General features: G+C 56.3%; 1 protein-coding gene across 2 annotated transcripts in view; it reads left to right on the forward strand.

Moving 5' to 3' along the window:
• Positions 1–11,794, forward strand: part of VPS8 (VPS8 subunit of CORVET complex) — a 121,284-nt gene extending 109,490 nt beyond the window's left edge. For both annotated transcript variants that reach the window (XM_052000041.1, XM_052000042.1), the window contains exons 46-47: positions 9,882–9,962; positions 11,549–11,794. In XM_052000041.1, the coding sequence (XP_051856001.1) occupies positions 9,882–9,962; positions 11,549–11,698 (231 nt within the window). In that variant the 3' untranslated portion in view covers positions 11,699–11,794. The remainder of the gene's footprint in view (positions 1–9,881; positions 9,963–11,548) is intronic.
• Positions 11,795–13,982: the final 2,188 nt, after the last annotated feature.

The raw sequence follows: 13,982 nt of genomic DNA on the forward strand, positions 1-13,982 counted from the left end.
ATTTATTAAACACTACTGTGTGCCATCTACTGTGCCTGTTCTAGGTGAGAGAGAGAGAGAGAGAGAGAGAGAGAGAGAGAGAGAGAGAGAGAGAGAGAATATTCCAGCTCTCAAGGAACTTACTTTCTCTAAAGGTTTCTCTAAACATGTTTGTACAGAGTAAATCCAAGGAATTAAAGTGAAAGGTTTAGGAAGGAACTGGGGAATATGGGGAAAGCTTTATTTAATTGCCTTCTAAAGGAAGAGAAAAGTTCTTAGGTGAGGAAGGAGTGTATTCACAGCATGCCAGGACAAAGGCACGGAGATGGGAGAGGGCTTGACCAGTGTGAGGGACACTCTAGCGGGCTTCGGTTCTATCACGGGTGGGCGCTGGTGCTGTTTTTGTTGGGGGTTTTAAAAGAAAGGAAAAGGCCTTGCAGCACTTATGTTTCCATAACAACAGTAAGAAGTGCTGGCGATGTCAGCTAACCAGACCCGAGAGTAGCCACTCCCCGGTTGGACAAAAGTCAAGGGAGACAAAAAGGCCAGGGTGCTTTGGACTAGGCCTTTTCCCTTCCTGGTCTGAGGGCTTTCCTGTATTGGGGTTGCAAGCAGTGGCTCGGTGCCAGATTTCTCTTCCACCCACAGCCGCTTGGGGCAACGGGGAGGCCTCCTCCTGCTTTAAGATTGCACAGAAGCAAATTCTAATGGCAAACATCAGAGATTATCCTTGAGGCCCCCTTTTTCTCCCCCCCCCTTACCCAAAAAAGAAAAGAGCCATTCTATATGGGTGATACAATGTCTGTTCTAGGACTTTTCTCTCTTTCTTAGGATGTTCTGTCCAAAGACTATTCAGATGTCTCCCAAGGACCAAAGAGTAGATAAGAATAGAAGGCCTGCTGTGAATCCTACTTCGTCACAGGCATGATTGATCTAGCTCTCAGCAGGTCAGGCCCAGGTGTGGTTGCTACTGCTCCTGTTGGAGCAACAGCCTCAAAAAGAGGAATGGAAGGGATGTGAGCAGGTTTCATTTCCCGGCTGTGAAGGACAGAATTGGGCATTATTTTTTGAGAATGTAGCATGCAGGGGCAGCTAAATGGTACAATGGATAGAGCACCAACCCTGAAGTCAGGAGGACCTGAGTTCAAATCTGGCCTTAGACACTTAACATTTCCTAACTGTGTGACCCTGGGCAAGTCATTTAACCCCAATTGCCTCAGCAAAAAACAACCAAACAAATATTAAAGATTCAAGAAATAATGAGCAGGCTGATTTCAGAAAAGCCTGGAAACCTATATGATCTTGAGTGAAGTGAACAGAACCAGGAGAACATTGTACACAATAACAGCAAGATTATGTGATGGTCAACCATGGTGGACTTGGCTCTTTTCAACAATGAGGTGATTCAAAGCAATTCCAATAGATTTGTGGCTGAAAAGTGCCATCCACATCCAGAGAGAGATTATGGAGATTGAATATAGTTCAAAGCAGAGTACTTTCATTTTTTTGTTTGTTTTGTTTAAAAGAATTGTATGCATTTAACTTATATCAGATTACTTGGTGTCTTGGGGAGGGGGGGGAAGTAAAGGAGAGAGGGAGAAAAATTTGGGAACACAAAGGCTGTTGGGGAGGAGCATAACCAGTGGCTGCTTTATTGGCTGGGCGCATTGGCTGTGGCTTGAGGTTGCGATCCATCCCGAATTCAAGATGGCGCTGTCAGCCTGGTCATCTCCACCCTCGGCACGTGATGAACCTTCCACGATGGGCGCTGGACTCATCAGAAACTTGCTTAGCCGGGCCCCTGGTGGGAGGTGATTCTCTGAATTGCAAGAGCAAATGGGAAAAGGTCAACTGTGAGGAGTCTCGTCTTTTTCCTTAATGGTGATAACAGTTCTTTTCATCTGTAATTGTATTCTTTTCTCTTGGCTTGATGTATTTGATGCTGAAAAGGTACCCGGCAAATTTTACTGTTGGGAGTTGAAGAGACTAGCGGAGGTGGAGGGTGGAAAGGGGCTATTTTCTCCCACTTAGAGAAAAGCCTGCTCAGACTAGATTGATTGGAATTGTGACTTTCACAGAAGAGTGAGGTCACATGTATTTATTTTCTCCCGGGCTTTTGTTTGGGTGCAGATCTATTCTCCCAGAAGCCTTCGGACCACCCTGAGACCCTCCTCATGCATCACTGTCACCGTCTGACCTTGGGGAGAAAACCTCCAAATGCAGTCATGTGCTCTGCTCTGGAACAAACCATACCAACCTCTGTGATCAGGTTACATTGGGGCTCCCCCCCCCTCCTCCCAGCAGGGCTCTTGCTGATGGAGCTCTTAGCCGGCAGACAGAGTGGGGATGGAGAGAGCCGCCAACAGCCCATTATCCTGCAGTAAGGCACTCAGTATCCCCTCCTCCCTGCATTGGGCTGTCTGAACATGGACTTCAGAAGTGCTTAGGGGCCATTTCAGCTACCCAGGGGCTGTCCTGGTTGCCCAGAGACTGTGATATCTGCCCAGGGACCATCCCGGCTACCCAGAGGCCGTCAAATCTGCCTAGAGGCCTTTTTACCTGCCCAGGGCCCATCCCAGCTCTCCAGAGGCTGAATTATCTGCCCGGGGCCACCATATCCGCCCAAGGGCTATCCTAGCTGCTCACATGGATAGGGCCAGGTGAGCCTTGCAGGAGCCCAGGAGGCCGCCTGTATAGTGGTCTTCTCCGATCCCTTCTTCCAGATCCCAATATTGAGGCTTTTCTGTCACGACTTCCTTCAGGCCCGATCATGTCTCAAATTGCTGAGCCTCGATATTTATTCCTGAAAGCACAGCACGTGCCAGAGGGGGACTCCAGCATCAGCCGGGCTCGCTGGTCCTTCAGAGCGGCCGGAGAAGATGCTGACCTGTCATTCAGAATGCCTGGTTTCTCACCTGCCCCTAGGGAAGCCAAACAAAGCGGCTTCTTCTGCTTGCTCATTCAGCAAGCAATTATCAAGCTCCTCCTGGGTACCTCCATACTTCTGTTTCCCCAACCAGTGACTAGAACTATTCCAAATTCAGATCAAGAGCTAGAAGGGACTTCAGAGGTCATGGAGTCCAACCCCCTCATTTTACAGATGAGTAAACTGAGGCCCAGGAGGGAGGAGCATCTGCCCTCAGAGCACAATCATTTGCAGCCATCAGGGGCAGGTTGGAGCCTGCATCGTTGATCCCCAAGGAACTATTTTGGCCTAGAGAAGACTCAGCAGCAGCAGGCTGAAGAGCTCTCCAGTCCTCCCAAAACTCCCAGTCCTGTCTGGCCCAAAGGCCCAAAGGTAGAAGCAACAGCGATGAGGGGATGTTAGCCAAATGTAAACAAAGACAGGAAAGGCACCAGAGGGAAGGGCCTGTCTCCAGTGGGATGCCCCTCACCAGAACTGCCCAGCTGACTGCCGTGGTCCCCCCGGATCTGATTCTTGTTAGGTGCTTGGATGAAGAGAAGAGCACAGATCTCTAGCAAAGTCCTCCGAGTGACTGGGCCGTTCCTCCCGGAGCACACCAGACGGCCAGCTGGGCTTGGCTGTTATAATGTGCAGTAATCCAGGTGAGCGTCTCGGCTCCCTCAGTTTGCAGGATGTCACAGCGCTCCTCCCTCATCCTCTCTGGAAAATTGAAGCTCAAAAGGCTTTGCACGTAGGGCTCCTTTCTGACTGAGCGGGTGGGGGCCAGTTTCCCGTGGCTCGGGGCACCAGGACTTGCAGCCCACTGGGCCATTCCTCCTGGGCCCCTGCCATTATCAGGTGCATCTCGCCGACTGCGCCTCTGACAGAAAAGCCATTACGGACCCAGAACCTCTGCAGGGCTTTTTGTCATAATTGCTCCGTGGAAGCCGCATCCATCAGAATAATTGTTTGACATTTTCTTCCTAAGTAGACAACAGTTGGATAATCAGAGAGTGGCGAGCTGTAATCACACCTACCAAGTGGATGCTTTCCAGCTTTGCATTTGTCTCACTGAGGCGAACACTTAGCGAGCAACAAGACAGAGACCCCACGGCCTCTGTTGCTGGGGCTCGGCCTCCGTGAAATCTCCCTCCCCACCCCTCCCCGTCTGCTCGGGGCTTCTTGGACAGACCCGGGATGTCTCTGCCTGCGGGACTCCTGGCTCAGAAACGCCTCCTTCCTGTAATGCAGATGGGCACCTCATCCCTAGCTGCTCATCCGAGAGCATCTCCTGGGGCTCTGCCAGGGCTGGGAGGTGTCAGGAGCGCGCCTTGCACCTGGCAGCTCCTGATCCCTTCCCGCTCCCCCATGCCCCTTCACCGTCCTTCGGAGTCGGACTCGGGTTGTCCGTGAAGGTGCCGGGAGGACGTGGGGGTGGCAGGCCGATTGGTTTCCATCTGGCCGCCTGATGCAATAACCTTTATTGTTATTGTTAATGATTTCCTGTACTGTTCCCAGTATCACCAACTGATGCTGACTAACCAGAATGCCTTCAGCTCGGGGTGGGGGCAGGGAGGCCGCGGCCGCCAGTTATTTCTTGTCTGTTTGTGAAATGGAGGCTTCTCTGCCCACGAGGCAGACTGCGCCGAGAGGCTACAAATCTGATGGCTTCGGGAACAAGACATAATGAGTCTGGCCATCGAGCAGCCCCCATCTGAAATGTGGCTGCATCCAGCAATTGCTTATTCAGTTAAAAAAACCATCTTTAACCACAACAAAAATCAGCTTTTCGTATGCCGGACTCGGCAAGTTGTCTGAGCCAAAACGCCCGTCCCCTGGTCCGGGGACCCAGTCCTTGACTCGGGCCTTCGGCCGCTAAGCCGAGGTGCTGCTGGGACCATTTTAATGCATCTCGGAGGCAGGGTTTTATTTGCAACTAGCACATGAAACGCTGAGTCGGTGAAACACCAGCCTCCCCTTCAATGTCATGGTCAAGTCGCAGGCCATCTGGAAAATGCTTCTCCAACTTAAAGTTCCCCGGAGATGCCAGTTTTTATTATTGTTATAACTCTGCGCTGCCCTCCTCTGCTGGATGCTTCCGACCCTGAAGCTCAGGCGTGTGAGAGCTAAAGATAATGCGAGTGTGCGGGGAGCAGGGAAAAGAGAACGGGGGAGAGGGAGAAGGCAGCCCCCTTTCCACGATTCCGCTGGACCGTCTTTGAAAGTGTTTGGTGTTCACAGACCTCTGCTCGTGGCTTTCCCTGACCTACCGTAAGGTCCTTGCAGCCGGGGACTTGGTGACGTCGGATCTCATATTCCCGTGACCACAGTGCCTGGTATATAGTGGGAGCTTAATAAATGATTACCGGCTCCCCGGATTCCACCGACTGCATTGCCAGATTTGCTACAGGAAGGGTTCCCTGCGTGGTGTTGAGTCCTGATGGGAACCCGGGCCCTTTTCACCCCCACCAGTTCTTTGTCGCACTGAGATCCCTAAAAGCCCCCTGGAGATTTACTTCTAATCGTAGGGTTATCGTAGTACATCGTCTCATAGGTTAACTGTGAATGGATCGATCAGATTCGGTCTCAAAGACTTGTCAGCACGACAGCACTGTCCCTTCTGGCTTGCGTCCCCACCCTGATTCTCATCTCATCACAATCTCGGCTCATTTTTTATGTCAAGCATCTTTAATACGAGTCCATTCATTAAAAAAAAAAAAAAATTGGTAAAGCCATACTTGGTCCAGAGGCCAGAGTCAGGAACCAAACTGAGAGCATCAGTAGGAGGCCCTGCCTTGGGGTGGAATGGCTCTTCCTCGGTCAGACCTTGAATATGCACAGCCTTCAGGGCTCTCTTGGTCCGGGAGACCTCAGACCATGGCTGGACAGCCAGTTGACTCCCAGCCTCCCTTCCTCCCCACAGCATACGAGGCTTTGTTGCCAGACTAGGCCCTCCTATTGCAAGGGCCAGGGAGGAGCCCAAAGCTCTTGGGTACTTCTGCCTGATGTTTTCTCATAATCCACAGGCTAGCTCTGCTCCCATTTCAAATGACCTTTTGCATATTTGTCCAGGACAGACCCAGGCTTCGTTCAGCTGAGTGCGTGCTCCCTACACTGAGGTTCAGTCTACAACTTAGTGCAGTTTTTGAGCGATCCTGTGGCCGGAGGCCTCGTCCCCCGACTTAGCCAGGCCGGTCCTGGGGCAACTACCAGGCCAAGGCCCGAGGACTCTCCCCCGGAGCCCCAGAGTGCCCTGGAAGGAACCAGGGCTGAGAATCAAGACTGGAGTTAAAATCCCCACTCTTTACTATTCTTCCCCTTGAAACCTTGGGCAATTGGCTTATGGGGTTGAGTCAGCCAGCAGGAGTATTAAGAGCCCCTTTCCTGTGGGCTGAAAAATGGGCCAACCCCTCCTTTCCTGGTCTGCAGTGAGGAGCTGGTTGTTGGGGCTCTCTAAGACCCCCTGGCTTCCTAGGAAGCCTAGGAACCCAGAGCCCCCGTCAGGCCACTGTGAAACCTGCTCATCTTCTTAGAAGGCAGGGGACAGTCCAGGTTAACAAGAGACAGCACCTTGAAGGCCACAGGAGGCGATTCTCACCCTGACGGCCCGATGGTGTATCCTGTGGTTCCTTGTTCGCTCAAGACATTGAACCCTGTGTCCTGCCCCGGTTTGAGCCACTCTTAGTGAGTGAATGCACAAAAGGGAAATAGGCCATTAGAGCTCAGCCTTTTGTCCCCTGCTTAGACAGCACAAAAGGCCCCAGATCCACATCCAGGATCGTCTTGCCTTCCGCCAGCTCTGGGGCTGAATGTGCCGCCCAAAAGGGCCCCAAGATCCGGGACAAAACCTGTTTTCTTTTTCTTCTGGCTGATGTCATTAGAGCTTGCGCTTCCCCGACATCCGGGAGTCACTGAGCTTTGAAATGTGCTCTTAGCCCCTCTCCCTGCGGCCCTTGGAGATCATCAAGACCTCATTTTCCACCGGATTTGCTCTAATGCATGTGTGGCAAGGTCATTGGCCGGCTGTCACCGCTTCTGCCTGGGATGCTCGGCTTCAGTTTAATTTTAAACTCCTATCACCGGCCTTAATTACACGGGAAGAAAGGAAGAGAGATTTGCTGAAGCAGATAGTGCTCACCCGGTGTCTTTTCCTTCCCTTCCAGTTGAGAAATTGCCTCTAATCCGACCCCGGGCTTGGGGTTTGGGATAATCTCAAAGTACCGGGAGAGACATCTCCTATGTATCGATTTGCCAAATGGAGATTTAGCTTAAATCATGCTGCTTCCTTCTGTGCGTGATTCTTATTTGGCAAATCAATTATTCCGGGCAGCATTCGTGGACGGAATCTCCGATTTCCCTCTCTACGTCCCCTTGAGTCACCGTGGCCGGGGTGCAAGGATATTGCCCTCATTTGCTCCTGATTCTGCAATGTAATCCATGATTAACTTTTAATTACGGTGATACCTTATCAGAATTTTAATTTCCAAGATCCATTTTCCTTCCAGCATCCTTGAAAATAAGATGAGATCTGTAGTGTTCCTGTACTAAAAATGGGAAAACCGAACCACTAAAATTAAGTGAGCAGCTCAGAATTGCCTAGGGCCGGCCAGCAGGAAAAACTCTAGACCAGAGTTTTAGATCTTTGGCCATCTTCTGCTTCTTCGTCATTATCGTTATTATTGAAACCCACATCCACATCCATTCTAGGATACAAAGAACAGGGAAGAAGATTGTGTGAGAAGAGAGAGTGAATTTTCTACAATTTCACATTGACATGACATCACTCCTGTGCCTTTTTCTTGTTCATTTTTGGAAAACAGTCTCATTCATGTCCCTTTTTTCATACCTGTCACTACCTACTAACTCACCCCAGTCTGGCCCTCTCTTGTAGCAATTATAGCAGAGCGGGCATCCTTCAGCCACAGCCAAGAACCGTGTCTCGTTCCGTGTCACCCTCGAGGCTTTGTTTCATCATCGGCCTGCCAACGGGGCGCTGGGCGAGGCCGTGGCCGAAGCTCGGGGGTCTTTCCGAGTGGTTTCCTCTTCCATCATCATTACTGTTGTCCTCCTCCTGATTCTTACGCATTTTATTCTGCATCAGCTCGTGCAAGTCTCAGTGTATTTACCGTAAAATCCCATTATGTTCATATTCTATGACTTGTTAACTGTTTCTGGCCTGATGAGAACTTGTTTCTTTTGTTTGTTATTTAATTTTAATGTCCTACCTGCTATTGCTGTGGTGGTGGTGATTATTACTCCTGCTACGGGGACCGGGATGGACGTGGCACTGGAAAGAAAATCCAGATGGCTCATTCACACCGATACTGACTCAGGCCGATTGTCCCCCATGTGGGGGCCAGGATCTCTTATAGAAAGAACCAAGTTGTTGAGGAGGAGCTGCGGGGTGAAGTGATCCAAGGCCTGTCCTCCCCCTGGCCAGCCTCCTCGGTGTCCACACTGGCGGTCTGTTGGGGGGTGTCTTTCTAACAATAGAAAAGGCGACTGTTGCTCCGTACGCTCACCCCTCTCCATTATGTTGCTTTGTTTTTAGGAACTCGAAAAGCTCCCAGCTAAGTAACTTTTCAGTAGCTTAATTGGGATAAGTGGGACTCTTCTCAACACACTCCTTCTGCTTCCTCCCCTCCCCCCAAGCTGACTTGGGTCTTCTGGGGGCTCCTGGCCTTCTTCTCCTCAGCTGCTATTCAGACTTCAGTGTTCACAGTCACTTTGAATACCAGCTGCTCCTGAGGTGTTCTAGGCTCCGCTGCTCCTGCTGTCACCTAGATCTGAAGCCCCCCCTCTCCCACCTCCCATTTCCCATGCTGCTCTTGAATGAGGCTAGCCGGAGATGTGGGTAGGGTGCACCAGTGACTTGCAGGAGGGCCCACCCCTCCCCCCGCACCCCGGATCCATCCCTGGCAGCCGCCGGCCTCGTCTGGGAAGCCGCCAGGGCCATCCCCCCGGTATCGGCCCCTGGCGGCAATATCCTGACACAGATGGATGTCTGTATCCAAAGGCCCCTTCCCTAAGCCCACCAGCCGAAGCCCCCTTACAAGGGGAAGGAGCTGCATCAGAGGAGCTTGGTGGTTCCGGGGGGAGTGAGACCCCAGACAGGACAGAAGCCATCAAGTTTGGGGCCTTGGGAAGGAGGGCCCGGGTCTGACTGAGGGGGTTGCAAGGTAACTCCATCGTAGGCCCCCCTCACGCTGTCCCCCTGTCCAGTGGTTAAGAGTTCTCGGGTGCGTCAGCTCCTCAGGGTCTCCTCTCCTTTGGGGCCAGGAGCAATCTGGGGACGAACCCCTTTATGTACTTACTCGGCTGAGTAGACTGTTAAGTTCCCTCGGGTCAGGGACAGTTGCTTTTGTCCCTGAGTCCCAGCCCTTAAGGTGCTGACCTGACCCTGGTGAAATCATAGCTTCTGCATCTGTAAAATGGGCCCTGGGTCATGTCCCAGGAGCCCCCAAATGCTCGGGAGTGGTGGCTGCCATGGCTTCTGCTCTGTTTGTGCGGACCACCCTCTAACCAGGCTACGGCAGCCCGGGGTGCGGCTTCTGGGCCCCCCCGCCCCCCGCCCTGTGTGTGGAGCAGCCTCCGGGACAGGCCCAGAACATAAACCCTCTGAGGGCAGGGCCCCCTGCGGAGCCAGCGCTGGCTCTCCCCGGGGCACTAAAGGAAAGCTTGAGGGTTTGGGGGGGCAGACGGTGGCTCTGCTCAGTGGGGCTCCCCAATTGTGAGAGGCCTTTGTTCCTCCAGGTGCCCAGGCTTGTCTCTGAGCTGTGTGTGTGTGTGCAGACGGGGGCTTAGAGGGCTGGGACCCGGCCGCACTGGGTGTGGCCTGTGCCTCCCCCAGGGCCCACAGCAGCCCCATGCCAGCCCATGCCCAGGCCCATGCCATCCTGTGCTCAGACCCTCGCCCAGCCCTTAGGAGGGAGGGAGCCCTCGTGGGGTGGGGTTCAGGGGGGGCAGATAGTAACGCTCTGTCCTTTTGCTTTCTCAGGCCCCGTCAGAACTGGGGCTGGACCCCCAGCAGATCCAGGCTTTCGACCAGCTCTGCCGCCTTTACCGGGGAACCTCCAGGGTAAAGTACCCACGGCTCTCCTGCTTATCTTTGATCTCCAGGCTCCTGATTTATTGTTTGGGAAGCTTCCGTTCCATCCCTGGCCTCCTCCCCAGCTTAGAGAAGGCCCACAAATGGCCCCTGGCTTCTGATCCAGCTCCGCTGCCCCGAAGAAAACCCCTTCTCCACGGGCCTCGGTGCCCTGGTCTGAGGGGGTGGCAAGAGGCTTTCCTGGCGGGATCAGCAGACCTAGGCCCAAATTCTGCCCCTGCCACTCACTACTGTGTGACCTCAGACAAGTCGCCTGCTTCTTCTGGGGCTCGGTCTCCCATTTGCAGAATGTCCCTCCCAGTTCTCTGATTGGTGGAAGTGGGAGGGGGCTCCCTAGGCTCCTCGAGAACGGCAGGGCTCACCAGGGCCCCGATTTAGCTGTCCCTGCGGGGGGCAGCATGAGGACTGGAGGGCCTGGGTGCCCGCAGAGGGCCCTTTCTGCCCTTTGAAATGTCTGAGAGCCGCTGATCCTGGAGGAAGTCGAGGCTGGTGACCTCATTCCCAGAGGCCAGCCCCCAGCAGCTGCACCCCCTGCCCCCATCCTGGGCATTTGCCCCCATGGCCATGGTGACATGAAGAGCAGGCTGGTCCAGCAGGCTCAGCCCAGGGCTGGAGATGCCCCCCAGGGGCCAGGCTCAGGGGCAGGAGCACTCGGGAGGAGGGGGGGAGGACGTTGGTTCCAGCAGAGAAGTCCAGAGGACGATGAGAGGATGGCAGCAGCCTTTGGCCACTTACCCCATGAGGGGCCCCCCCAGTACCCGTCTGTTTGCAAGTGTCAGAAACTGGGAGGCCCTTAAAGGGCCAGCCGGGGAGCCAGGCCCGAGCAGCCGGGGAGCCAGGCCCGAGCAGCCGGGGCAGCTGGTGACCAGCAGCAGGGACAAAATTTGAATCGAGGAGCCTGCCTGGGGATTGCTGGAGCTTTGGAGTCCTGAGGCTCAGAGGGTCCAAGTGACCGATGTCCAGCGGCAGCAGAGGGAGCCGGGGGCTGCCCGAGGTGGGGTCAGCGGAGGGAGCCCACAGCCAATGAGACGAGGAATTACTCACCCCTCAGTCACATCTGACCCTTCACGACCCATTTGGGGTTTTCTTGGCAGAGATTGGAGCGTTGTGCCCAGGGTGACAGAGCTAGTGAGCTGAGGTCAGGTTCCAGACCTGGCACTAGGTCTCCCCCGGGCTCCTCCCCTCAGAAGGGGCTCTTGAATGGGAGGGGAGCCCTCTGAGCCTGCTTTGGGGGGCTTATCATAGGCCGTTCTCCACTCTGAGCTCCGGCCCCACTGGCCTTCCTCCATCCTCCTAAGTGGGGCCTCATCTCCCGCCTCCCCTGCTCCTAGTGCCCCCCACCACCAGCGCCTTCTCCCCTGCCCCGTTACCTCCTGGGTACTTTGTGTTTGCTCCTGCATGTGAAGCAGAGCAACATGGGGAGGGGGCTCAGCCACGTTGGGTTCCCTGGGCTAAGGGCCCCGTTTTGGGGCCCGGTGACCCTGTGGGAGGCTGACGGGCAGCCCCCAATCTCTCCTCGAGGGTGCCCCTCTGATGCGCCCCTTTGTGTCTTCCAGCTGGCGCTCCTAACCGAGCTGTCCCAGAACCAGAGCGGGGAGAGTCGCCGGCTGCTGGGGGGCTCCAAGAGCAGCCCCGCCCTCAACAGCATCTTCCAGAACGAGAACTTCCAGCTGCACCTGAGCCCTCCCCCCCTGAGCGAGGACTGAGGGCACTGGTTCTGGCGGCACCGGACACCCCGAGGCCCTCGGGCCGCCTCCCTCCTCCCGCCCCACAGGGTCCCTCCCCCCCCTGCGTCTCCCCCCGGATGCGCACAAGGAGCCCGGCTCCTCAGCTCCTTCTCCTCTTCATGGAGGCCCCGGTGCTTTCCTGCTCCCAGGCCAAGGCGGAGCATCGCGGCCCCCGCCGGAGGGACTGCCCCGCGAGAAGCAAGCAGCCCATCTCCCGGGCAAAGGGCAGTGCGGAGGGGGCAGCTGGCCAGCCTGCCAGGGTCAGAGGCCTCCAACGGCCCCGCCCCGGCCCAATAAACGTCCTTGCCCTCGGGCAGCCCCGGCGTGCGTGTGTGCGGGGGACTGGACTCAGCGCTTCGGGCAGGAGAAACCCTCGCCGATCCCCGCCAGGCAGACGGGAGGGGGTGGGGGGGAGAGGGGCACCTGCCCTCCCATGGGTGGCGGGCCTCCCCCAGGGGCTCCCTTGTCAATCCCCGGACCCCGCAGCACCGAGTAAGCCGGTCATGGCCGGGGCCAGTGGAGAGTGCGGGATAGGGGGCTGGTCCCGTGCGGTCCCCAGCTTGCAACGAGACCTAGGGCCTGGCAGGGAGCCCCCGGGCCTCCAGCTTCTCCCTTTAATTGTAGCCCCTTCCCCACCCCCACCCCCGCCTGGGACAGAGGTGAGAATATAGTCCTGTGTTCGGTGTAGAGGATGGGAAGAAGTGTGGCGCAGGGGGGGCAGGGCGGGGATCCCCAAAAAGGGCGGGTCATAGGAGGGGGCCGGTGGCCAATAAGAAGATGGGCGTCTGGGAGGGAACCTCTCGCGGAGGCGGCCCCATCCCCCGGAGCCCTAACGCTGCGAAGGGAGGGACGAAAGTCGGCCCCAGCGGTGCTCCCCCGCCCGCCCCCTGACCATCAGACAGTGCGGCACCGGGGACTACAGCGGAGTCTGGGTGACCTTGTCCCAGATGAGGACTCCCTCAGTGCTCTCCAAGGAGGGGCCCCTTTCTCTTCCTCCGCCCAGCCCAGCCCCCCCGGGACGCTGCTTTCCCACCCCCAGCCCGATCCTCCTCCTCGGAGGGTGTCTGCCCCCAGGAAGCCCCGTCTTTCTCCCCGGCCCCACTTTTTTCCCTCCGAACTGGGACGGAGCCGCCCTCACCGCCAGGACTAGTGAACTCTGGTTAGGAAGGGACGAGTTCGGGCGATTCGTGCATTTTGCTCCTTGTCGGGTCAGAGCTAAGCCCTCACACCCACACCCACATGGGGCTCGGAGCGCCGGCCCCCTCGCTGCCACGCTGACCCACGGCTCCGCCCAGGACCCCGGAGGGGCCGGACACGCGCCAACCGCGCGGCGATACAATCGGAAGCTCCTTGTATGGAATACGAAACGGCCTGGTCAAGGTTAACCTGTGGCTCTCCAGGTCCGGCCATTTCTGCCCCGCGCAGGTCCTGGCGATTCGCCCGCTGCCGTCCCGAGCCCAGCCCACCGCCTTGTGGAGCCCGAGGCCGAGGGGGGCGGGGCTGGGCAGGGCACAGGGGGCACCGGTGCGGGCACAACACCGGGATACCAAAAGCCTCCGGGAGGAGGCGGCCCAAAGCCCCGCCAGGAGGTCCCAGCTGCAGGGCGGGTCCTGAAAACTCTGACCGACAGTCCCTCCTTCCTGCTGACTCTCAGGGCAAACCGTGTGTGCCCCAACCTTGTGGGGTTTGCTTAGACTCTCCCTGTGGAAGCAGGATGTCCCCCAGGAAAACCTATGCCAGGGGCCTCATGGGATTGCGGGGGAATTACCCAGTGGCGGGAGGCATCGCCATCCCCGCCATCTGTCCGTCCAGGCCCGGGATCCACCTCCCTTTGAGAACAAAGGTGCTTCCCCATCCCCATCCCACTCTCCCCTCCCCCAGGCTCAGGGACATAGAGCCATTGTTCCGCGAAATCCTCAGGCCCAGCATGCAACTGAGCCCAAGTGGAAGGCTCCTGGAAGCTTCTGGGCCTTTCTGGAAAAGCGGGCTTCCCCTCCATCCCACGTGGATCCCCGTGTCCAGAAGTGGCCGCCTTGGGGATCTCGCAGGCGGTTGTTCCTGGCTGGCTTCCCCCCTCCCCCCCAACTCACTCTCGGGTTCTCGGATCATGCGCCCGTATGGCCCGGAGCCGCCTCGCTGAGCTCCCTCCGCGGTGTAAGCGGGATCGCCGTGTGTACAAGGGATTGGAATGAGGAGAACACGGCTCCGTTCGGGAGCACGTCCTGTGAAGGGCAGGGATCCTCCACCAGACTAAGAGGCCACT

This window comes from Antechinus flavipes, chromosome 4 (assembly GCF_016432865.1).
Source record: "Antechinus flavipes isolate AdamAnt ecotype Samford, QLD, Australia chromosome 4, AdamAnt_v2, whole genome shotgun sequence".
NCBI classification, from domain to species: domain Eukaryota; kingdom Metazoa; phylum Chordata; class Mammalia; order Dasyuromorphia; family Dasyuridae; genus Antechinus; species Antechinus flavipes.